Source organism: Aulonocara sp. 'chitande type north' Nkhata Bay, linkage group LG15 (assembly GCF_057382095.1).
Source record: "Aulonocara sp. 'chitande type north' Nkhata Bay isolate Kocher_YH1m ecotype deep benthic linkage group LG15, A_spYH_male_GT1.1, whole genome shotgun sequence".
In the NCBI taxonomy this organism is placed as follows: Eukaryota; Metazoa; Chordata; class Actinopteri; order Cichliformes; family Cichlidae; genus Aulonocara; species Aulonocara sp. 'chitande type north' Nkhata Bay.
In genome coordinates this window covers 9,138,673-9,164,988 of record NC_141358.1, presented here as the reverse complement: position 1 = coordinate 9,164,988, position 26,316 = coordinate 9,138,673, and the positions used below count along the sequence as shown (strand labels likewise).

The 26,316-nt window shown below is 40.1% G+C and overlaps 2 protein-coding genes across 3 annotated transcripts in view; both read left to right on the top strand.

Moving 5' to 3' along the window:
* xkr6b (XK related 6b) overlaps nucleotides 1-7,263 on the top strand; it is a 79,577-nt gene extending 72,314 nt beyond the window's left edge. Inside the window, exon 3 of the mRNA XM_086263875.1 lies at nucleotides 221-7,263. Coding sequence (XP_086120001.1) covers nucleotides 221-1,191 — 971 coding nt within the window. The 3' untranslated portion in view covers nucleotides 1,192-7,263. The remainder of the gene's footprint in view (nucleotides 1-220) is intronic.
* Nucleotides 7,264-8,987: 1,724 nt separating this feature from the next.
* Nucleotides 8,988-24,341, top strand: ccm2 (CCM2 scaffold protein). 2 transcript variants are annotated; one of them, XM_086263873.1, is made up of 11 exons: nucleotides 8,988-9,392; nucleotides 16,317-16,575; nucleotides 17,203-17,376; nucleotides 17,577-17,660; nucleotides 18,515-18,698; nucleotides 18,848-18,984; nucleotides 19,325-19,460; nucleotides 19,666-19,723; nucleotides 19,833-19,959; nucleotides 20,089-20,227; nucleotides 22,336-24,341. In XM_086263873.1, the coding sequence occupies exons 2-11, from the start codon at nucleotides 16,564-16,566 to the stop codon at nucleotides 22,638-22,640; spliced, it is 1,356 nt and encodes a 451-aa protein (XP_086119999.1). In that variant the 5' UTR covers nucleotides 8,988-9,392; nucleotides 16,317-16,563; the 3' UTR covers nucleotides 22,641-24,341. The 2 variants fall into 2 exon arrangements, with proteins under 2 accessions (XP_086119999.1, XP_086119998.1); XM_086263872.1 differs by lacking the exon at nucleotides 16,317-16,575 and having other exon boundaries at nucleotides 8,989-9,392; nucleotides 22,336-24,340.
* The last annotated feature ends 1,975 nt before the right edge of the window (nucleotides 24,342-26,316 follow it).

Here is a 26,316-nt window from a genome sequence, read left to right as displayed (position 1 = left end):
TGTGATGGATTGCTTTGGATGTAATAAAACATACTGTTTGCTAGGAACAGCAGCAAGTCCAGGATAAAACCATAAATCTTCAGGTTATGATTCATGCTTAAAGATGAAACTGGAAACTTCTCTCGGATGTTTTTAGAACCATCTGTCGGTAGGTGTCAGTATCTTTTTAATTCTTAGCTTTCCTCTGCTTTTGTTTCCTCTCTCCTCTCATTTTCTCTAGGTCTTTCTGCCGTGTCCTCCCTCCTGTCCCTGGCATGGGTGCTAGCTTCTTACCACAAGCTTCTGCGTGATTCACGTGACGACAAGAAGAGCATGAGTTACAGAGGTGCCCTGGTGCATCTGTTCTGGCGCCTTTTTACCATCTCTTCACGGGTGCTCTCCTTTGCCCTCTTTGCCTCTGTTTTCCACATCTACTTTGGCATTTTTGTGGTGCTCCATTGGTGTGCCATGGCTTTCTGGGTCATCCATGGCGGCACTGATTTCTGCATGTCCAAGTGGGAGGAGGTACTGTTCAACATGGTGGTGGCCGTGGTCTATGTCTTCTGTTGGTTCAATGTACGAGAGGGCCGGACACGGTACAGAATGGTGGCCTATTACACAGTAGTACTGTTAGAAAATGCCATCCTCAGCTCCCTTTGGTATGCGTATCGCGACCCAGCCACCACTGACGCCTATGCCTCTTTTGCCCTCTGCGGCGTCTTCCTGTGCTTTGCCTCAGGTGTGGCCTGTATGGTTCTCTACTACGGGGTCCTACACCCCATGGGCCCCCGACTGAGGGTGCTGGCCAGCTCCTGCTGTGCTGAGCTGTTGTGGGGCCTTCCGTTACCCCCTGAAGCTGAGCCAATGGCTCCCACACCAGGGCCCCGTGGCTCCCAGGCCACTCCAACACGGGGTCTGGCAGGGGAACATGTGGACTCAGACGAAACAGCCACAGACACCTGCCTTCCAGTTTTCCAGGTGAGGTCCACAGAGCCTGTGGATGCAGCTGGTAGGCCCATCCGACCTGAGGGTCCACTCATCAAGATAGACATGCCCAGAAAACGTTACCCAGCCTGGGATGCGCACTTTGTGGATCGGCGCCTGCGCAGGACCATAAATGTGCTTCAGTATGTCAGCCCTAATGCGGTGGGCATCAGGTACAGGGACGGTCCACTTCTTTATGAACTCCTGCAGTATGAATCCTCCCTCTGAAGGCTTCTCCCACAGCTCTGTCATCCCCTCATCCACAATATGATAAACATGCTCTTATTTTCTTTCACTTCTCCCCTTTCCTTCTCTCCAGATATGATCTCTTTCCATCCCGCATTTCGACTCTTTCCTTCTCTCATCTGTGGTCACTCAATTTCCTGCAGGAGATGTGTGTTTTGTCAACCGGAAATCTGTTAAGACAGTCTAAACACACAGTCATGATTTATTTTTGGAAATAAACATACAGTACAGAGAGAAAATTATGAACCTAAAATATGTTATGTGATATAAACAAATCCCTCTGCACTGATAGAGGGGGATTATGTATGAGAGTGTAGATAACATATGAATGTTTCATTATGAAATGTGTTTAATGCATTATACTGTATTGGTGATTGAACCTGTGAATACTTGTGAAGGGCATACTGTATGTCCCCGGGACTTGCGCAAAGCCTGCTGGGAATGATGGAGGAGAGGGGGCAGGTCTTTGCATATGCCCACATTTACCACCATTCTTTATGTAACTCATTGAACTATATGATAATGTTTACGAAGTCCTCAGCCTAAAATTCCTTTAATGATTCTGTAAATTCTAACAATGCACACAATCACAAATTTTTCCAAAAGACACAGTTCTGAATACATCTCCCTTCGGCAAGCTTATATGGCACAAGAGCGTCCCAGCTATGCCACTTTTGTTACAAATTTCAAATCAAAACTACAGCCTGCGTGGAAGAAAAAAAAAAAAAGCACACTGACCTTCAATCAGTTTTACCCACACAATCCATTTTTATAGTACAGACTGCCCTCCAGTGGAGGCAAGCTCCAACAGCATGCCTTAACTTATAATTGTATTTTTTTCCCCATATGGTTGTGACAGCACTTGAGATAACAAAACACAATGAAGGGACTGTAGTAGAAATGAGCACAACGTTTTCTAAATTTGTGAGGAAGTAGAAAATCATATGAAAAACATTCCAAACACAAAAAAGATTAGAGGTGTTTAACAAAGACTGAAGGAGCAAAGTGCAGAGACAGCCTTCATGGAATCCTCCACCATTCCCTTTTGAATCCTTTTTCAACCTCCCTATGTTGTTTTTATATTTAAAAAAAATGGTTTAGGTAATACACACTTATTGGCTGCAAAGCCCTGTAATAGGTTATTGGGGGGGAAAAAAGAGGTCTGAGAAGATATTTCTGTGCTATTATACTTCAGTGCATATTTGTGTCCACATTGATAGTTACTGACATAGCTTTATATTTTGCCACACACACTTTTTTAACATCGCCATGTTTAAAGGTATATTCTCCTCAACATCAGTGTGCCCTAAAAGAGATGATGCTCTTATATGGGTGTACAGGGCAACTGTGCTGACACCTGCTATATCGCAGTTGAAACAAAGCCAAATCGTATCTTACAGTACTGTCTTTCCAATTTATTCTGCCCTCCCCCCTTGAACCAGTTGAATGAGTCTGTGCGAAACGTGTGCCATCTAAAGGCCTGCTGTACAGCAATTATACACTTAAATACATCTCCTGCTGAATCTGCAGGAGCTCTCCAAAACCGATACCCAAGGGAAGACACTGAATTCACTCGAAGAAGTGAACGCAGTGATCCTTCGAAGTCAAAGGAGCTCGACTAACATTTCTAGAGAGGGCTACAATTCATGAGAAAAAAAAAAAGAATGCTTTTCATACTTCAATTGTATCTATTTACTCGATGACTCATCTGAATACGTATATAATGTGTGTTTTTTTACATTGTAGTGTTTGGCATGACTTTAGTATGAGGCATTAGTACAAATGCACCCAACAAGGGATGCCCAAGAGCTCTACGCAACACAGAGATTCCTTTTCCCCCTGGCTCACTGGCTTTCTGCTTTGCTGTGGCCTCACGTGCCTGCTAACATCGTACTGTAAAAGGCAGACACCATGTGACTCAGGGCTAAAGGTGAAAGAGGGTTTTTGCCAGGGTTGGAAAAGAACACGAGGGCAGATCGTGGCAAAGGGCCTGATTGAAGTTACGTATGATTCCTTGAATGATCGTGTGAAAAGGTGAATGTTTGGCCCGGCGTGTGCTGAAGTGTTATCAAGTATGCTTGAACGGTTCTGGGTGCATGTGTGTGTCCTCAGCCCTTTCCCACGATTCTGTTCTCCTGCCGATTGTTCGGCTCCATCCTCGGTTGCTGCTTCGCCCTCTTCCCCGTCTCTGCGGTGCTGGGCCTTGGTGCGCTCCCGTGAAAACACTCTCACACTCTCTGGTAACTGAACAGCGTAGTTGAGGCTGAAACAAACTGAGATCCTGACATGAGAACATGCAATGAGGTACACTGCCATGACCAAGAGCTTCAACATCCAGGGTCTGCTACCCTTCAGCGTAAAAGCGATGTTCAGCCCTGAGTAATTGAGAGCTGTTGGGTCAGCTAGGCTGGAGCAAACATCCGACACACCATATGTATAGATATACATGTGTATGCAAATAACCAACTTGTTCACTGTTTACCACAGTAGCCAGAGTATAGTTCCTCTATGTTGTAGTGAATGAACAGCCATGTTAATAGTTCATTAATAAGTAAATAATGAATAATAAGTATTGTTAAACTAAAAAAAATCTAAAAAACAATTAAAAAAACACTTAAAACAGCCAATACAGGGGTTCCTCAGGACCAAAAAAACAAGACCACTGAACCAGCTGACTCAGGGGTGTCTCAATGCAGTTCTCATCTCCAGGCATGTCCTCAAGGGTCTCCATTTTTTTTCCTTAACATACTGCATCCTAGACGACTCCTCGGCTGGGACTGTACCACTAAATTATGGTTTGCACATTTTTATTTATTCATTTCCTTCGTGGGAATGATTATTCATTGTGATTAACGGGCGTAGGGGCAGTTTTTTGTGGTAGTTGGCTGCCTGGCATATAGTGCATCCTTTCTAAACACTGCTGACCTTTTCCAGAAGTGGACACATGTCCAAATCAGGTGCAAATACACTGTGACTCATTCATTTTTGTGTGCATGTGTGGTTGTGTGTGGAATGACAGTATTGTATAGATTCAAAAACAAGATTATGTACAACTGGGCTGCATTTCATTTAGTGGTGCTTGACACGTGACGCAGAATATTTACGCCTGCGTAACCGTGTCATTAAAATAAGCATAATAATGGCTAGGGATGCACTGATCGTTAATGCCGATACCAATGTTTTCCATGTTGTTGTTATTTATTATCACTTTTACGCCAGAGAGTCAAAGATATCTATACTTACAATTTATTTTCACTTAGTCATCACAGAACAGGTGAATATTGACCACTCCAACTGGTAAAGATAATTCTTTTTGCAGATATGCCGATATTAGTTGCTACTGATACCAGTGTTCATTACGTTGGTGCATCCCTAGTAATGACAGTTAAAGTAATTACAAAGAGTCTATATGTACAATTCTGGATTTTTATAGAACATGCAGTATATTTTAAATATTTCTACAGAGCAATCACCACTTTCTCGCAATCTGTAACTAGTAACAATGATTAGCTAGAAGCCAGATAATAAGCGGATTTTACGTTTTATGTATTTTTCTTGTGTTCTTTAAATTATACACGGGTTTCAAGAGCTAAGCTACACACAGGTTTAAGCGGGAGTAGGAAGTATACTATTTCGTGTAGCATTCAGGCTGCCACACTTTATACCATAAACAAGGTCACAGAGAAATCCCTCGCACAGGACAGTTTCTGTTAGGTTACCTTCCAAACACCACATCGTCCGAGAGCCACAAAACACAGCAAGAGGATTTGAACAGCAAAGCTTGCTCTTCTCAGTCCTTGTTGTGCCTTGTTACTTTGGGTGCTTCGAACCAGCCATGGCAGCCAGGTCCGCAAACAAATGCCAATGTCTTTCTTTACTTGTTTCATGTGCCAGCACACCCACCAAGATGATAACACCAAACAATATTCTTCCTGTCTGTGACCCCTTTCCCACCCTAAACCAGATCAAGCCAGGTTCTCAATTCTGTGAGCTAACACCTCCGTTGACAGTGCTATTTAGTCTTACAGTTTCATCTAAGATGTCATCTCGAGGACTGCGCTGTTTCCTCATTATGGTGTTACATCTGGACTTTACTGTGTGACAGAATCAAGTGATGGGTATTGTGTGAAACCCAGTAATTGGTTATGTCAAAGACATAGGAGAAAAAGTACGGCAATACTGAACATCTTCTGTACTTGAACCCAGGGTTCCTCATCTTTTCGAGTATGACGCCAACCCCAGCTGATTCGGCGAGTAACAATATAACAGTTAATAGTCCGTTTAAAAGCGTTAGTTCTGAAGTGTTTGATGGAGAGTCACGGTCGCAGATAACCAGCCAAGTTACCAAAAGATTTGGCCAATGATTGTTTTTGTACTTTCGTCTATGCCTTTACATCTTCTTCTGTCTTGCAGTTATGAATGATTTGTAGTGCTAAGGCGTAAACTTTCTGTGTCGTTTTCTGTGTCTTGTGTGAACAATACGTCCTCTAGCCAAAACAAAAATGCCTGCGTTTAGAATACAACATGGAAGAAACTGACGACAAAAAGCGCAAAAAATCAGTTGTTACGTCTTCTTACTGTGGAATGATCACGAAACAGGCCCAATCACTGCTTCTCTTTTGAATAACCTCATTTTCTGGATTTTCTACCACCTCCCAGCATGCCTTTATGACTCATCGTGAGGTGACCCTCAGCATTTAGCATGCAAGTGCTCTCGACTGCACAAGAAACCCTCTGATTTTTGCATTAATGTGTAGCAACAGGCCATTGTAGTGTTTGACCTGGTTCAAGTCTATACCTTTGTGTCATGACCATCCGTTTGACCACAGGGGCAGAATGTTCAGATGTTAAAAAACGGTGCATTTTTGTTTTCTTTTTTTTTTTTTTTTTTAACTTTTATTCCTTCTTTACGTTTTTGTTCATAACCTGGTGCTGAATAAATACATTTAAAAAGGTGCTACCGCTGTGGACTAAGAGTCCACTCTTTGGCTTTAGCCTTCCAGTTGACTGAGAGATCCTGCATACCACAAACGTGCAGTCTCAAAATGCTCTACAGCCAGCACCTCAAATCCACACAGTTTACAGCAGAACTCAGCTCTCAGTGGTGCCATTTTGATTTCCCAGTCTGCACAAAAAAAAACAAAAAAACCCAATAGTTACTCTACTGCTCATATAAGATTTATTCTACTGGGTTCCGCATACGGTACGTTTTTGTTTTACTATAATTCAGTCTGCACTAGGATTTTTTCTTTTCGGACAGAATGAAAATGGCAGATGACAAAATGCATCTTTTTAGCAAATACACAGGAGCACAAATGTACTTCTGCTAATGGAATTTGGGTAAAATATATATATATATAGAACGTGATTGCTGTGTTGTAAATTCCTGTCATCTATATGTCCTTAATCTGTGTGTATCTAATTTTGTTGTTATTGTAGAATTGGCTGTAATATTTTGTTTGAAAATGGATTTGATATTCCAACGAAGCGACTATGGTTGTCATATTAATTGCTGCTGATTTTTTGGAATCGTTATCAAAGGTGTTGGGAAATATTGCTTTGTTTATATTCAATCAATTTATAGGTTGTGTTAGCTTGTTGGTGTATTTCACAAATCTATCAGGATACTCCGTAGGCTATATGGTATATCCGGGGTATTCCAAAAGTTGGCACAATGTTAGTACTCAAAAATTGCTACAAATGTAGCATGTTTATGAAAGTGGACCCGTACGACCCATGTTGTGATTGAGTACATATAAGGAATGATTTCTTTGTTGTTGTTAAATATAAAATGTAAGTAAATTGTTTCATGGAATCCCCATTCTTTAAAAAAAAACAAAAGAAGCAAAACTGATGTCCAGTATTGTACCTACGCCCTATTTTTGGGAACAATATGAATATTATTAATAACATATGGTGCTAAAGTTTTTTTTGTATGTTTTGGTTTTTAGATGAAAAGAGAAATATTATGCTGAAAATGTAATGTTAAGCCTTACTGTAGATTCATATATCAGACTGTTCATCCCAGAAGAGAAAAATAAATATAGTATTTGAAAGTGCACTATATATCTGTAATGTCTTCACATGCATGTCTCACATTTTTGTCAGATGACTGTGACTGCAGTCGGACTTTTTTACCAGCTGGGGTAAGAAGGGAAAAGCTGTTTCTGAATGTGACCCATATAGGTTGGGATTAGTAAGTAAAAGTAAGCACAACTGTATGTTCGAGAAATGCTTCACAATAGAAATGTACATCCTTTAGTTGAGCTTATTTAAACCCTGCACACACATGCACACACATACACATTGGCTCTCCAGAATACAAGACAAAATGCAATAGTTTTGCAGATCCACTGCAACTGAATTAAGTAAGTGTATTTTCATATTTGAACATAGACTGCTAAAGACAACTGGTAAAAAAAATAGAGAGAGGGAGCGGAAGTGGAATTTGTAAGTTAGCTCACTTATAAATGAGTGAACAGTCTCTAATTTTTAAGGAGATACACAAAATATCAACTAACACTCCAGAAAAAAAAAAAAACACATTACAAAAAAGTTAAAAATTGATTTGTATGTTATTGAGTTAAATAAGTATTTGATCCCCAAGCAATTCAATTCCATTTTATTTATATTGTGCAAAATCACATCAACCTTGAGTTTCCCTTAAGGAGCTAAGCAAAACATGGCTTACTTGGTGGGGAAACCCTTTTTGGGAAGGATGGCGGTAAGACATTTCTTGTATAGCTGGTCACTCAGGGGGAATTCTGGCCCACTCCTCTTCACAGAAACTCTCTAAATCCTCTAGGTTTCTAAATAAATTCAGTAATTTTTAAATGTTTCATTTTAAAAACCCCAAAATCGATCAATATGTAAATATTAAACTACTGGAGTCAAGACGTTTCCTACATGAATGACAGCCCATTCACAGACACTTGCGTAAGTTGCCTGTAGCATGAAGTCATAGCTCATGCACAGGTTTAACTCTGTGCACACAGAAATGTTTGATTTACAATTGTTTAACACTCTTAATACATACATAATTCTGCACAGTGAGGGTCAAAGAGAAGAAACAGCTGAAAATTTAATTAGAGAAACAAATCACTGATGACCAGTTCCTCATAGTGTGAAATAACATACAGCAAAGAATAGCCATCACCTGCTTTATTCACGTGTTTGGGAAAACAGAGCCTAAGTACCACCATTGAGCTGTCCCTCTGTTACAATCCTTTCTAATCCTGCTCCTCCTCATCACTCACAGCAAAAACTTTAGCATCTTTAACTTTGCAACCTACACCTCTGCCTCTGTAAACGATGCATCATAGCTGGTCTTAAGGCTGCGTGACAAATCACCCCTGACACTCACCTCCACCCCATGTCCGCACTCTCATTTTCGGATAACTAAAAGCTCTCAGAGTCATCAGCTGTTAGTCAATCTAATCTCTGATGACTTCACGTCAGTGGGCTATTGTTTAAAAATCCAGTGAGATTTGTTTTTGACAAAGAAGGCTCAAACTCGATTTTAAATAATTTAATAAATCCCGGGCAAAGAGGAGTACTATATGAAGCAGTAAACGTAAAGCATTAAAACAATGAAGAAACCTACCAGTTATATAAAACGCAAACACCCTCTAAGCTGAGCTGAGATCATGTTTCCATAATTCATTTTTCACTGCAGTTAATAGCAAATTACTCCGTTCATGAAGTTGGTTTCTCCCATCAGCCGGCAGCATTGACAGCTGTAAAGCACAACAGCTGCCCTGTTTTGGTTTGTGCAAAGCAAAGCAAGGCATGCTGGGCCTGGATTACAGTTAAACGCCCAAAATGGCGGCACGGTTGAAAAGTTTTGACTGTTTTGTTGGAGTTTGTCTTCTTCACAAACTATTTCTTTGACTGTTTAAACTGTACGGAATCGGCTTCATTTTTTCCACAATGGTGGAGCACCGGGATTTTTTCTAATGGTTGAAGAGTTACACAAGAATTAGCATGGCGTTTTGGTATCAGCTCAAAATCGGGCATCACTTTGCCAATGCTAGGCTTGGCTAAGCTAGGCTAGCAAGCTAACTGGTCTTAGATGAGTGCTTGGCTAAAACCTTCACGTCTCACCTGCGTCTATAAGCTGAAGTGAATATGAAGATGAAATTCTTCCCATAGAAATGGAGGATGATGTGAAAAAAGTAAAAAAGGTAAGTTGGACAATTTGCGCACTTTTATAGCAGGTTGACTACCTGCTACCTTATTACCTAAGCTAGCTGAGCTGGTAACTGGCTAAGATAAGTAGCAAACTATCAAGTAAAGTTTAGCTTACGTTAGCTGGCCAGCGGACCCGGGAATCAATCCCAATACGACTCGGACTGATAGACTGTGCTTCCAATCAGCCGGCGTCACTTATAAAAGAATAGAATGTGCAACGTACCGAAAGGATTATAGTAAGAAACAAGTAAAGTTTGGGAAGTTGTAAAGGATTTGTTCGCTTTATATTTTCGTGCGCTTAAATGTAGTGGATGTTCGCTATGGAAAATATGGTGTATTAACAATTAGGCGAATATATTATTGGATATTGGGCTTTAAACAGCGAGCTTGATGCTGGTATACCTCAGTGATATTGTTCACCAAAAAGCTAACGAAAGCACAACCGAGTTTCCCAAAGCAATAGCTCGTTGATATGGCAGGCATGGGTCTGCTGTCAAAGGCAGCTGTTATCAGTGTCAGTCATTCTAAAAGGAAGAAGCACCACTTGGTCGTGCCAACAAACCTGCCCTCACACAGTGATACACTGATACAGTACATGCTCCCGTTTGATATGGAGGCAGGTCGTTACAGTAAACACACGCAGCAGATAGTTGTTTGGGAGACACTCCTTTTATCCTGTTCATTAGAGCAGACACAGGGAGGGCTTTTGCTCCTGTTCTGTTGGCTGGAACAGGAAGAAACGGGATGGCAGGACATGAAAAAGAAGTATAATGAAAACTGAGATGTCTGACGCTTTGTTATCATTGTGTTAGTCATTCAGCCGTTTTTTCCACGAAAGGGACACTAATGCATCTTCCTATCTAATTCAGCTTCCTCTTGATGCAAGGGGAAATTTGGGAAGAAATCCAGTGTTGACCTAGATGGTTTGTTTTCTCAAGGACATGGTTTTCCAGCAATGATAACATACCAGAATGTGCACATAGCCCGATAAGACATAATTTCCACTGAACCTTACACCCAAAATATCTGATCACTAATGATTGTCCAGACTCCAGTAGGATGCTTTTTAACCACAATTTTGGATTATCATTATGTGGAAGTTCCTTTTACTTCTCATTGCAAATCTGCATTATGAGTGGACAGTGTTCAAACAGCTGATCACCTATTTACCATGTGGTGCAATGTTACTAGGGTTTAAAAATTTAAACATGAGTTGTGCAGTTCCTGTTTGTACCACTTGGTGCTGACTGTGGATTACATTTGGCTGAGATTTATTTTATGGAAAAGCTCAGTTGCCTAAATCGATAAAGTGTTGCTATTATTCTTCTGACTGATTCATTAATGGATCCTCCTTGTTAGTATATTTGTCAGATAGTGAGGCATTAAGGCAGGTATTCTGCAAGCAAAGTCTTGGTTAAAAATTACCGGTATGTCCCTTAGAGGAACATTATAGTGTGAATATGCATTGTTTTGAGTTTCTGTCATCCCTGATTGGATGAACTGCTGTTTCATCCCCTTAGAATTATACGTTTTTTTTTATGGATTCTGACCAGTTTTGAGATATTATGTTTTCAGGTTTTTGCAGTCCACATCGCAAAAATTACATGTGGAATAAGTCTTACTCCCATATGATTATGACACACACCCTATATGTCTTTTAAATCTATAGTCTTGAACCCTGTCAAGTGTATAGCTTTTGAACAAGTGAAATGTAGATAAACCTTTTAATTCTACAAACTTATTTTTCTTTGGAAACATTAGGTTCGTTTTACAAAATGTGAAATCAGATTTTCAAGTAATTATAAATGGTTAACTTATAATTAAGTTAACCATTTAAAACCATAATTATAATTAGTTTTAAAATATACAATTAGTAATGTAACTGTCTCCACAAGTATGATTAAATCAAATGTAATGCATTCTGTGACAAGACGATGCTTAAAAGAGTGGCATCTTTTCAATAAATAAATGAATGATTGAATACAAATTGTAAAAAAAAAAAAAAAAAAAATGGCACATTTCAATACCCTCATGCTAGCCAACTGAGCACCAGACTCATTTCGTTTCCTTTCTGGTTTCTTTTTATTTTTATTTTTTTGCCTGTCCCGTTTGGCTCTTTTGCCATCAGAATTATTGTCTAAAGGCGAAGAAAGATGCTCAACGGATTTACTTTACCAAATTGACCATCCCAGCCTTGCCGTAATGGTCCATTTGATTCACCTTTTATTGTTTATTTTATTTTCACTTGCTGAATACGGGACAGACTTGACTGGAGGAAAGAAGGGGAGAAAGAAAGAGGGAAAGAGAAACAGCTTTTCCATAACGAATATGACAGTAAATACTAAATATTAAACATTATTGTGCAGCACATAAGATCAACAGAACACAGTGTGCTTTGAGGTAGGAGCCAAAAAGGGTGTAGTTTGTGGGTGTGATCACCTGTGTGTACACCTGTGAGCATGGACGCGCTTGTTTTTTTTTTTTTTAAAAGGTTCCTTCATGTAATGATCTGCTAGAGGGTGTGGGGGGGCCACTGCCCCGTCCTCCAGGGCATGAAGCAGGTATGGAGGAGATCAAAACTCCAGACATCCAGAGGCCCCCAGAACACAAGAGACCAAGGAAGACTAACAGAGGGGCAGCCGCGCCACTGTCCCAGAAAGAGCTGAGGAGAGTCCCAGATGAGGGTTCACTCAGCAGCCACGGAGCAGAAGCCAGGGAGAGTTGCAGTGACGCGCCTGTGAGCTCCGCCGGCAGCCAGCTGTGCCTGAGTGACCGAGCCCCAGGCCGAGAGGCCGGGGGCACCCCACCTCCGAAGTGGCCCGAGCGAGCCCCAGGCTCCAGGCCCCGATAAGCGGCCGCCAAGGAGTGAGCCGGTGTGTACCTGGACGCCCATCCCCAGACACAAAGAACCACCAACGCACCGATGTCTGAGGGAGTCCGCCACTGGCAGGGGAAGTGGTGGTGGGTGGAGATAGGCCTCCAAACCTTGGAGGGCCTGAGATGTCCCCAGGGAGGTGGCGTCTGATACCAAACCTGACATATAGACACAGACATACAGGCACACACAGACACAAACATCCATTCCCACCCTCATGCTCTCATATGCACTTACTCCACACTCAACCAACGTGGAGACAGACATAAAGAGACGCTGTAAACACGATCACACTCCCCAAGCGTACTCTACGAACCGGGACTAGGTACCCTTGCCCCTGGAGGGGGGAACTGCACCCAGACCCAGGTGGTGTTACCCTTTTCCCTGCGGTGGGGAGAGGCAGACCGCCCCGACTCCGCAGCAGCAGGGAGGCTTCCTTTCTGGTTTCAACATGTCATCAAGTTCTTATTGGCTCATAGATGGCACCTTTTAATGCAAAGTTAAAGAATCCTTATGGAGAGACTTTTTTTTTCCAAAGGTGCAATTGAAAAGTTAAAAATGAAATACTTGCATTATTTTTAAGTTGTCAGGGAATAAGAATATTAGAATAAGTCAAGTTTGACAGAAGTGTCAGATTGGACCTTATGATTCTAAAGGGGACACGATGAAGATTACACCTTTTATGAATATTTCATGCAGAAATTCTAGTAAACCTCAAGGGTCCTCGAACTTTTTCCTACAACTGTATATGGTAATGTTCTTGAATACTTTACTGTGAATGATTATTTGTAGGATTTAATTGTTATTCTTAGGCCGCGTTTCTGAATAGGTCTCGGTGAATTGAGAATGCTGGCTTCTCTTACAGCTGGTCTAGGTTTTCTTGCATTGTTTTGAAGTAAATGTGAAAGTCTTATCTATACTCATTATTGTCACACCCCACAGAAACTATGCAGTTTCTTCATTTATATGTATTTTATGAATAAAAAACACACATCAGCTTGTGGCCATTTACTGGGGTCAACTATAGTCTCACATTTCACAAGTAAAGGCCATAAAATGTTAATGTACTTCAATAGTTGCATACTATTAAATAATGCAGTGGGTGATGGAGCTCGAGTTCTATAGTGACTGAAGGCTAAGAAATATCAGCACGTAAGAAACAACATACATTAACACACACACACACACACACACACGTATGTGTGTCTGAGTGAATGTATGGCTTTTAAATTTGCATTTAGTTTGTCTCTTATGTGCTGATATTTCTTAGCATAGATATAAAAAAAAAAGCCAGGTTTGTAACATGAGTTTTTGAGTGGCACAGTTGGGAGTGGGTGAGATGGCATCAAAATATTGTTATAATATTTCAAGAAAATTTGTGATGATATTTCTGATTATATAGAAAACAAGATGCTGAATAACATTGAATCAGTGACTGCAGCTCACCGGTAGCAGCATTTATTTATTGCTGCAAACAAAATCAAGGGGATTTCCATCCTTTTCAAGTGTCACCGATGACAGACTAACCCTTTCAAAGTGTGACTGTTATTACCACAAGTCACCAGCAGCAGCATTAAAGTGCAAGAATACGAACAGCATAAGTCAATGGTAAAGCATAAACGTAGCCTAGGTAGTGTGTTCCTTGGAGATTTTCAGTAAAAAGATAACATAACTGCTTAATGCTTAACTATAGAGATTGACAGACCACGCGACTTTCGCGCATTGCATGTTGGGTACGAGCATTTTCAGATCTAATAGAAATCAAATGAGTGTTTCGTAATTCATTCAATTCATTGTCTTTATTTATAACTGGCATTATTGTCTCATTCTATTATAGAATCTTACAGGAAAGACGCAAAATTGTATTCCATTATGCTTTATTAGCTGCTTCGGTAAAAAAACAAATCAACAATGCAAAAAAACCCCAAAAAACATTGCAAAACAACATACTGGAAAACAGTTATTCATCACTTGAGTGCTTCAGTACAACCCTTGGGCACATATATACAGGACGTTTCGTGGCTGTAATGATATCACGCTCTCTTAACCGATCAAATCTCGCTGTGGTAGTAGCTTTAAACTCAGTATGACCCCGGTTGATAGAGGGTGCCCAGTCTGGATCGCATTCTAACATTTTGTAGACTGGTTTTCCTACAAAACACAACAAACATTAGCCCGCAAAGCCACAGTGAACAAAGCAGCATAGCGCAACGAATTCAATTCAAATCAATATAAGACTTATTTGTAACCTACATCAACAATTATGTTATGATAAATTACGTAATAACTACAACAGAAGACTTACCTTTGTGGAAATGCTTGGAGCAGACTAACATATGAGCTGGAGTGTTCTGGAACATTATATTTGGTCTTCGAATGGCTGCAATCCAGGCCATCCGTCGGCTCTTTGTTACTTCGGAAACACTGCTTGAACAATTTCTCTTCCACGACGTAATCCGATAAAAACCGATCTCTTTACCCATTGGCTTCCTGTGGCTGTCATTCAACCGGCTATTGCAGTTAATAATACAACAGCTTCTTGCCATTTTTTGTGTTTCTTTTTATTGCTGTGTGACTGTTTTCATGTGAAAGCCTGCGTGCACTAGTACCGCTTGACACTCGTTCCCAGAATTCTTTGCGGTTTTACCCCGGAATGACGTCACATTTTCAATCTCTATAATAATAACTAGCCTTGTAACTTAATCTGAGCCTGCACAATATTGTCAAATATGAAACTGAAAATTATATTTTACCTGGAATGTTGTTTCTTGGGTCAGCCTTCTTAATAGGGTTGGGCGATATGTAAAAATTTTCCAACAATGATCAGTCCATTAATGGACGTTGGGCGACATTCGCACATGCGCAGACTTTTTGATGGGTGGAGCAATGTAGCATGGACTGATTTGCATGTTTATAACACAACATGTTGTGGGCGAACTAATTTCCCCCCCAAAAAATTAAGGCTGTCAGTGTTAATGCAGCTCCATTAAAAAGCATTTGGGCACATTCTGAGGCTCGCAGATGAAAAAGCATGTTGCTAAAACAGTGCTATTATTATTATTATTTTCTGTTGACTGCTTCTGTTAGCTCCATCATTATTAGCAAACTTAGTCATGGGCAAATGAATAAATAAATCGCCCTTGTAAAAACGATCGCTGATGGGCTCAGTCTATCGTCAATAGTCGATATATTCGTCCAATTGCCCAACCCTACTTCTTAACCAGTTCTTTAAAGTCCTCCTTTACCAGCATGTAACTGACTCCGTAATAGATTTTTCCTTTAATTACTTATTTCTGCCAGAGACTATGGCAAAAATACTTAACTTCAATTAGCAAAGACATACATACACTCACATACCTCCATACATACACACACACTCTCACACAGGGTGTGGCTGTCACAGGGACATATGACGAAAAAAACACAACTGTCACTGTCACTGAAATTCTCCAAAAGCAATAAACTAATATAATGAAATTAATGACATTATCTTCTCAGATCACGAGAAAAGATATAGAAATCTGTTTTAAAAAATTCTAGCTACAAATTTGGGAACTACAAATGACTAAAGTAGTCCTTCTGTTGTAGATGGTGTTTGCAAACTTCTAAATGTCTGCTCTTGATTTGCTTTTATTGTTGCAGAGAAAAGTTTTTACTATTTATAATTTGCCTGTTTAATTAAAAAAATGAACATCTGTCTTTAGATTGCCTGCACTTTTCACCTTCTGAAATCTGCACTGTTAACAGCGTTGCAGATGTCATAGCTGTGGTTAGCTGAGGAGAAAGAGACAAAGTTGTCTAATTCTGTGGTTTAGCAGCAGTATGTATAAATGTGCTTTCAGAGTCTTGCAGAGTCCTGTGACTGTGATAGAAACAAGCAATCGCATTGAAATGTTATTAGTTTTGAGGTAAAAGTGTACCTTTGAATCACATTTACTAAAATTGCATTCAGCATCTGCCAAACAGTTCTCAAAACTACATGACAAGTTTCCTGCAGAGAAGTGTCTAAATATTCAAAGCATCAATACACGTGTCATTGCAGGAAGCTGTGGTTGGTCTCCTTCCTGTTCTTGTGCTTGAGTATAAAGTCAGAGACACTTCCCTTCCTTTGTGGGGAACACACCCCTGACATCTATACCCCGTGTGCTATACTGAGTGTCTCTCGCCAGTTGGCAGCTGTCATTGCATGTGAGTGGAGGCATCAGGTGATCTTTAGTTTAGGCAGTGTCTGAGCATTTGTGGCCAGGCTGCGAGCTTGTTGCATAGGCGTATCCCCAAAGTGCGGGTTCATGGAGAACGAGGTATGATTTTATTATTATTATTTTTACACGCTTTATCTTTTTTATGCTTTTGAAACATTTTCCAAAGTCGGAGTTAGTTATGTTATGTTAAGTAACTGTTTTTGGGTTTCAAACATATACGAGATCAACACTGGTGTGTAATGTTGTACTACCTATATGCAGACAAAGGAATGAAGTGAAATAAACAGACTTAAAAACAAAGATGTTTGAGAGAGAATGCATGCTCCAGTTAGGGAAACCTGAAAAAGGTCATCAAAATCACAAAACGTATTGTTTACATGTGCTTTTGTTAGTATTGTAGCATAACGTATTGCACAACATTGAGGTTTGTAATTCTGTGGTGTCTTATTTTGGAACTAGCAGAACAGTGAGGGGAAATGGGCTCAGCAGAAATTATAGGCCAGGCGAGAAGAACTGTCAACAAAATTTAACGTAGCTTCCCTTTTTCATACTGAACTCGTAATTCCACTTGCAAGTGTTAGATTGTCACACATGTATTTTTTTTCTTATATGGTCTTATAGGGAATTACTACTTGTATTTACTCAAACTTAAAAGGCGAGTTCAAGTTACTGTTACACAGACTGCTGTCCTCTTACTTCACTCACCTTTCTTTCTTTATTCAATAGCCTGGTATCTCTCCGTTCAAGCGAGTCTTCCTGAAAGGAGAGAAGGGGAGGGACAAGAAAGCCCAGGAGAAGGCCACAGAGCGCAGGGCCCTACACACCTTCTCACTCTCTCAGCCTGACCACCGCATCGACCCAGACATCCTGCTCAATGACTACATTGAGAAGGAAGTCAAAGTGAGTGTGATAAGGATGTTTTCTTTGAAGCTCTAGTCGTTTTGTTCACTTATATCAGGTTTGGTCTTTTTGGGGTTTTTTTTTTTGTTTTTTTCTTGGGGGGTTTTTTGCTTTTAAATAATGATTTTTTTTTTTTTTAATTTAGATTTTGGTGCAACTTTCTCTAATATGAAGTGTTTTTTTTCCTCTATCATTTTCAGTACTTGGGGCAGCTGACATCAGTTCCAGGATACTTGAACCCATCAAGTAGGACAGAGGTCCTGCAGCTAATTGACAATGCGAGAGTAAGTACCTGAGTAAGAGGATTTATCGGAATCTTTAAATGCGATTACTCCCCCCGTCTCCTGATTTTTCTTTCAAAACTGTTGAAGAGTTATTCCTACATAACTCGCATATACTCAGTGGACAATATATTAAGTACACCTTGCAAGAATTGGATTGGACTCCTTTTTGCCTTTTGAACTACTTTAATTGTTCAAGGCATAGATTCATCAAGGTGCTGAAAACATTCCTCAGAGATTTTGATCCATTTTGACATGACAGCACACAGTTGGTGCATAATGCAAATCTTCTGTGCTCTATTGGACTGAGATCTGGTGATTTTTGGAGGCCATTTAAGTAGAATATGTTACAATATGTTGTGTGTGAATTCTAGCCTCAGTTTCCCGTTCTTAGCTGATATGAGTGGTATCCAATGTGGTCCTCTGCTGTTGTAGCCCAACTTCTTCAAGGTTTGTTGTGCATTCAAAGATGCTCTTCTGCGTACCGTGGTTTTAACACGTGCTTATTTGAGTTACTGTTCCCTTCCAAGAACTCAAAGCAGGCAGAACATTTTCCACTTGACATCAACAAAGCATTTGTCATACAGAGAAGTGCCAGATTTTAGACCATTCTCTGTAAATCCTAAAGATGGTTGTGTGGAAAAATCCCAGTAAGTCAACAGTTTCTGGAAAACTCGGGTTACATTTAGTCACTTATATCGCCTTTCTTCCCCATTCTAATGCTCTGTTTGAACTTCAGCAGGCTTGTCTGCATATCTAACATGAGATGTTTGTGCTAACTGGGTGGTGAATAGTTGTATATCACAAAGTGACAAATGAAAGCATATTTCTTAAATATTTCTCTCCCGGTATTTCAGAAGTCACATCAGTTGGTAGGCCAGCTGACATCAGAGCAGGATGCAGTCGTGAGCTTGTCAGCATACAACATCAAGCTGGTACGGCGAGATGGAGAAGACATCATTTTAAGAGTGCCCATCCATGATATTGCTGCTGTCTCCTACATCAGGGATGACTCATTACACCTTGTAGTGATAAAAACAGGTAAAAACAAAGCTTTTCAGGTTTGACTTTTGCTAAAAGTATTATGGCTATTAAGGATCAGAATCCATGCATAAAAACTGAATAAGTAAAGTTTTGACTATATGTTCATTTTAAATGTGGGTTGTTTTTTTTTGTTTGTTTGTTTTCAGCCCAGGAGTCAGGGGGCTCGCCCTGTCCCAGTTCATGTCCTGATCTCAATAAGTCTCAAACTCGGAGCTCCTTGTCAGAAAGTGGAACTGTGCTTGTTGAAGTCTGCTGTCTGCTTGTGCTGGCAGTTGATAATAAGGTAACATTTTGCATGTGAGGCAAACTGCAGACTCCTTTTGAAATGCTAGACAGGGTTTAAAGATCTAAATTGAAGTGTTGGCTTCGAGCCACCTGCAGCACTGTTGAACCTGAATGGGAACCAGCAAAAACCCTGTTTTTTTTTTGTTTTTTTTGTTTTGTTTTGTTTTTTTAATCCTGGTAATTTAAAAAGATGAAACAAGTGTATGTTAATCTACAAACTGTAATTTTTTTTTATGATGCATTCATCAATCTCTAAGAGATCATTTTAGTTTTGATGTGTTTTGCATGATAAAAACTGTTTACTAACTGTATTATTCTTTCGTTTTCTTTTTTTTTAGGCAGCAGCTGAGGAGTTGTGTCTTTTGCTTAGCCAAGTTTTCCAGATTGTTTACACAGAATCAACCATCGACTTCTTAGACAGAGCCATTTTTGATGGCGCAACTACACCAACCAGACACCTTTCTCAGTACAGTGGTAAAGCAGAAAATTGTTTTCCATATGGACAAAAGTGATGGGAAAATTAACAGACTTTTAAATATTTGGTTTACTTGATAAGAAGCTTAAAAATGTTTTTTATAACATGTAGGTTGGTGCTGTTTTGTAGCTTTTTAAGCTAATGAAATTTAAGATTTTCCATCAATTGTTAGTCTGTTAATATTTCCTTTTGTTAACCTTAAAGATGACTCTTCGAGCAAAGTAGATGTTAAAGACTCTTTTGAAGAGGAACCCAGCCCACTGTGAGTACACAGCTCAGTCCAGCTACAGTGCAGTTCCATTTTTCTTTTCAAAGTTTTGTCACATCTGTGAAAGTTTTGCTCATCACTTAAGTGTGTTGCGGTCTCTCAGTCAGTTCCTGGTTACAGAAGGAAGCTCTCCATCTGCTTCCACTCCTGCATCTCCTCAGACCAAAACTGCAAGCGAAGGCGAGCTGAGCACCACAGCTGCAGAGCTGCTGCAGGACTACATGACCACAGTATGGCTTTCACTTCACTCTTTTCTTTGTCCAATTCTGTTTGTGAGAATAAGAATATTGAAAGCTATGTTGATACGAAACTGTAATCATTCTTGTTTTTATTTTTTAATTTCCCCCCTCCCTTTCTAGCTGCGGACAAAGCTCTCATCACAGGAGATCCAGCAGTTTGCTACTTTGCTCCATGAATACCGTAACGGTGCCTCCATTCATGAGTTCTGCATTAATTTGCGACAACTTTATGGGGACAGCAGGAAATTTCTTCTGCTCGGTAAGCCCACACTACAACTGAAGATTCAATTATTTTAAACTTCATATCATCAAGTGTAAAGTGTTAGCAGTTAGCTTTTGTACTTTTGCTGAAGTCTTAGTTTGCTATGTGTTATTCTTTTTAGGTGTCTGTGCGATTAATATAGTAGTCACAGTTTATGTAACAGTAGTTACATCCACTGATCTAATTACAGCAATATTTTAAATGGTACATCTTGGAGAAGAGCACAGAAAATATCCTAAAAAGTAAAATACCAACTTCAAGCAACAACATTTTTATGGTACTCTAATATTGATGGTATGAACGTATATATATACTTGTAAAAAGAAAAAAGTACTTTGTGGTTTTAAGTATCCCCGTTCCTGATTTCTCATCTTTTTTTTTTTCTTTTTTTTTTCATATTTGTCACACTTTGATGTTTCAGATCATCAAACATTTTTAATAGACAAAAATAGCTCTGGTGTAAAAATTACGTCATACCAACAGTCAAACATGGTTGTGTGATGGCCTGGGGCTGCTTTGCTGCTTCAAGACCTCAATGACTTGCAGTAATCGATGGAACCCTCTCTACTAGAAAATCCTGAAGGAGATCACGTGGGTTTTGCAGCAGAACATACCAGAAAAGCTACCTCTGAATGGCTAACCCATGGCTAATTGTCTTAATTAAAACAATTCTGCAAAGGATCAAGATTCTGAAGTGATGTGAAAGACTTGCCAGTTATCATAAAAGCTTGATTGCAGTTCTTGTGGCCAGAGGTTGCACAACCAGTTATTAGGTTTAAGGGGAAAGTGTGACATGAAAAAAAAGAAATGAGATCTTTAATGGAAGGACTGCCTCCTGTGGGCATGTATCAAACAGTCACCTGTGTTCACATAGACTGCAAGTATCAGGATTTTCTTTTTTTTCTTTCCACTCCTGGAGGACAGCCTGCAGCTTTGTTGGCTAAGGACAGGGAGCTGCTACATGAATTGAACAAGCACTTATTAGAGTGCTCATCTTAGTACCTGTTTCTGGTGAGATTTTCACCAAGATCAGTCAGATCACAGATGGTGCGCTTATGTAAGGCTACAGCAACACCTCAGACATACACGCCAATAGACTGGTCTCAGGGCATGGTGGGACTGAAGGTGTGTGTGTGTGTGTGTGTGTGTGTGTGTGTGTGTGTGTGTGTGTGTGTGTGTGTGTGTGTGTGTGTGTGTGTCCTAAGACGGGTGTAACAGATCTTGTGTATTCAATTCAATTTTCAATACAGTTTTATTTAGACAGCATCAAATCACAACAACAGTCACCTCAAGGTGCTTTATATTGTAAGGTAGACCCTACAATAATACAACAGAGTAAAGCCAACAATCATACAACCCCCTATGAGCAAGCACTTTGGCGATAGTGGGATGGAAAAACTCCCTTTTAACAGGAAGAAACCTCCAACAGAACCAGGCTCAGGGAGGGGCGGCCATTAGTCGCAACTGGTTGGGGTGAGAGAAGGAAGACAGGATAAAAAAAAACATGCTGTAGAAGAGAACCAGATATTAATAACAAGTAATGATTCAATGCAGAGAGGTCTATTAATACATAGTGAGTGAGAACAGGGACTGAAGAAGAAATACTCCTCCCCTGCATCATGGGAATCCCCCAGTAGCCTACGCCTATTGCAGCATAACTAAGGGAGGCTTCAGGGTCACCTGATCCAGCCCCAACTATATGCTTTAGCAAAAGGGAAAGTTTTAAGCCTGAGCTTAAAAGTAAAGACTGTGTCTGTCTGCCGAATCCAAATTTCAAGCTGGTTCCACAGAAGAGGGGCCTGAAAACTGAAGGCTCTGCCTCTCATTCTACTTTTAAATACTCTAGGAACCACAAGTAAGCACACAGTCCAAGAGCTCTGATGGGGCAATACCAGTGGCTGTACTATGAGGTCATTAAGATGGAGCCTAATTATTCAAGTTCAAGGATTTTTGAATTCAATTCTGGATTTAACAGAGCAAATGAAGAGAAGCCAATATAAAGAAATATGGTCTCTCTTTCTAGTCCCTGTCAGTGTTTTAAAGTAACTTAAATGCTTCACGTAATAAAATGTGCAGTAATTCAGAGCTTTTTCTTCCTCTTGCAGGCCTGCGGCCCTTCATACCAGAGAAGGACAGCCAACACTTTGAGAACTTCCTTGAGACCATCGGTGTGAAGGACGGCCGAGGCATCATCACTGACAGCTTTGGTCGTTACAAGCGCACAGCAAGCTCTGCCTCAGATTCCACCACCAATGGCAACGGAGCAGCAGGAGGAAGTGGTGACAGTGTTGCCTCGGACGAAGGCCACGAGCCCTCTGAGGGGGATGAATGGGACCGTATGATCACCGATATCAGCAATGACATTGAAGCTCTCGGCTGTAGTATGGACCAGGATCCAGTGACACCTTGACATGGGGAACAGAGGGGGGTAGTTTGGGGAGCTGTGGACATGAACTGATGGCCAGCAGGCATGATGTGAGTGGATGAGATGAAGGTGGTTGTTCAGCACTGACCTAAGATTTGATTTATTGTATTTTCCTCTAATTGTCAAGAGGACGTTCCATAGTCCCTACACACTCAAGGAAAGCCTTAAGTTGTTACTATTAAGTCAACAAATGCACTTATGCAGACCCTGTAGATGAAACGCAGTGGGTTGGATTGTTGGTTTTATAGACTGATTTATTTTAAAATTTTTACTTTGTGCTCATTTATTGGCAGTATCTGCCACTGCTATGAGCAATGTAGCGAATATCTTCAGTCTTTGAAATCTGTAATTTTGAAAATTGTGGATAATCCATCAGAGGACTGTGTACACATTTTAGAAGGTGAAGCATGGGGCTGTTTTGTGTTTGCTATAGATCAGTCAGCTTCATCCACAAAGAGAACTTTGGTTTTCTTCATTCACATTGTGTGTTACGGTGTGTGTAACATTTTGCGCCATTTTTTTCCAGTAAGGTTTGTGTACTGCTTTGTTTTACACTATCATTTGTTATCATTGTTTACTTATTTACATATTTTTGCCTTACTCAAACTGACCGATGAAATGCTGTAAAAACAAATTCTCATTCATTTAGTGAGTGAGGACTGTATTTGACAAAGCCAGTTAGTTGATGGCTGATGTAAATTTATAACGTTTAAAGTCGTTCTTCACATGCAGGTCATCTTGTTATGTTGTGCCTTCACACTGCAGTACTGCTGCCTGCTGTCTGTCACTCACAGACAGATAATTATGAACTGTAACTACAGTTGTTCAGCAAAACATGGTTATTAAATAACAGCTATTTTACACTGATTGTATCTTATTGCAAAATTTACACGCATCTTGATGTTGCATAAAAACAATATAGTATTATCCCTTACCACCTGTCTGCTGCGTTATCAATGTTCACTAGCTCTTCATTTGACCTCTATACATAAGAACTGACACAAGGGGAAGTTTTGTAGTCCAAATATGATCATTTGCTTGGATGCACCTAAGCTGCAGTGGAATTTCATTCAGAGCTTCATCAAAGCAGCCAGGCTGGATGCTGCTGAATGCCCACAAAGTCAGGGATTAGTTTTGTGAGTCTTGGGGACGGGAAATTTTGAGGACAGCACGAGTTGAGCACATTCCGTTCCGTAAAAGCCCATCAGCAGACTTTAACTCGGCTTTTCTCACCCCTCAGTCCTTGAACCTGACCATTTTCACAGGAATATCTTTGTTCTTCAAGCTACTCAACACTGAGCCACAAATCCTTCAAGTGTAAAAAGGGATGCCCAACTCAAGGGATGAACCAGTATTGTCTCCACTTAACAAGTAACTTGCCAAAGAACCAACTATCTTTTAAATTGTTTCTTTAGACACTTTGCTACGAGCAGCCTGCCACAAAAACACAATTTGTTCACATTTCTTTAGTTGAATCAGTCATGGATTGGCCTCCCCAGAGCCTGGAACTCAACTTTATTGAAGCAGTGTTGGATCATCTTGACAGAGAATGTAACAAGAGATGGCCAACATCCAAAGAAGAGTTTTGAATGTCTCTGAATGTCTTTCCTTACTCACTTTATTTCCTTGCACGTTTCAATAAATTGCTGCACCTATTTCACATTTTCCCGTTAAAATGGCTAAAGATTTCTGCACCGTACTATGTTAATTTCTGGAGTCATTCTGTGTCATTTATGGTATTGGAGTAGAGGTACCCATAGTAAAACTACACTTTGGTTCAGATAACATCTTTGGCTTTAGACACTGTTTTCTTTGAACAAAAGAGGGATATAACAAGTACACATTCAGTCTTGTGTCCTAACAAGTGTTCGCTGTATAGCTGTGCTATGATGTCATGCAGAAAGGGAGTACATGCTGTTTTTTTACATCCCCTTTTGATGTAATTGAACTGTTTCCCGGCAGTACTTGGAGGAATACTAATTGGCCGCCAATTTGGACTGAGCAGCACCTCACTGAAGCAAGTAATTATTAAATAGATCAGTTGGACTAATTAAGTCATTAAGAGATCCCATGCTGTTTTATAAAGAGTTTACCAATTAACTGCACACAATGACAGAAGCTCCTGCAGTTCCTCATCAACACTGCATGAGTCACATATAGAAGATGAGATGTGTGCAGCTGCTTGTTTGTAGACAAGTCTCCTTCACTTTTCAGTTTGGGGCTGCTTGATCATTGAATATTTTTCTTTTCTTTTTAAAAATATTAATATATTAACGATTGATTAGCTCACTGAGTACTGATCCGAAACTTCGTGAATGCTTAAATCTAATCCAAAGAATAAAAAAAACTTCCAAAATTGATATTTCACAAAGGAAACTGCTGAATGTTTAAGCTCCGGGTTATGTTTTACTCATACCTTAGTTCAAAATCCATTTTCCAAACACCAGCACAGTCAGAATCAGTTTAGCACTCCATGGATTTATTAGTGTGGTCAAACTTAAAACCTTTTGAATTCATCATGTGCCTTCTTACGCATCAAATCCACCTGCTTTAGATCTTATTTTGGAACCAGTTGATACTAAAAATGTCACTACTTGCTAGATATTTCCAGTAAATCTGTTAAAGAAAATTTTTTACAAAGAGTCAAAGTGACCGAGTAGGACTTGTTGTCATCACATTGTGTAAGTCAGCATCCAAGGACAGTCAATTTGATGGGTAACCCATCAATTTCCAAGACTATATGTCCTGTTAAAACTACATTCTTCTCCAAACTGTGGTGGTTTGAAACCATCTCACTCTAGCAGTAAATCTTTGAGATGAGATGTGCTCAGACACTCCTACACAAAGGCTCAGCATGAGATGCAGTCTGGGATCTGCGCCAGTCTCACCCTGTGGTTCACCTTGGTGAGATCTCTGTTAGCTGTTTGTGTTCGAGCGCGCAGTGCCGCTCTGTGGTGTTACATCTGTTACATCCATTTTTGCTAGATTAACTCCTCTTCAGTATGCAGTATACATAAAATCGAAGTGGAAGACAGTATCACAACTTTCTTGAAACAGAACGGAGATCAAACATCTCTCACTCTCTCTCTCCCAAAACAGCAGATTATTTAACCCTCAGTGTGGCCTACTTTTTATTGCATACCACACTGGGCCTTTATTCTTGAGATTTTATGCTTCTCAAACTGACAGTGAATGACTGTATGCATGTCATTTTCAATTCAGTTCAATTCAATTTCAATTCATTTTTTAAAGATAGCACCAAATCACAACAACAGTTGCCTCAAGGCGCTTTTTGTCATGTAAATGAGATGGTTTAGGTATGAAATTATTAAAATAACCAACTCTAGGGACAGCTGTTGAACGGAGCGGGAATCCATCCATTTCCTTCCACATGTCCAGTCGAGGGTCATGGTTGGGATATAACCTATCCCAGTTGTTGAGGGCAAGAGGCAAGGTTGCACACTGATGCCCCATTTAACGTCACCTTTTTTAAATTGCTTTATTTTTAACATGCATGTCTTTGGACTATGGGTGGAAGCTGGAGTACTTGGGAGAACACGCAAACTCCAGAGTAAAAAGCTTCCACCAGCTGGTGGATTCAAACCCAAGACCTTCCTGCACTGATGCGATGCTGCTAGACTCCAACACTGGAATCTAAACC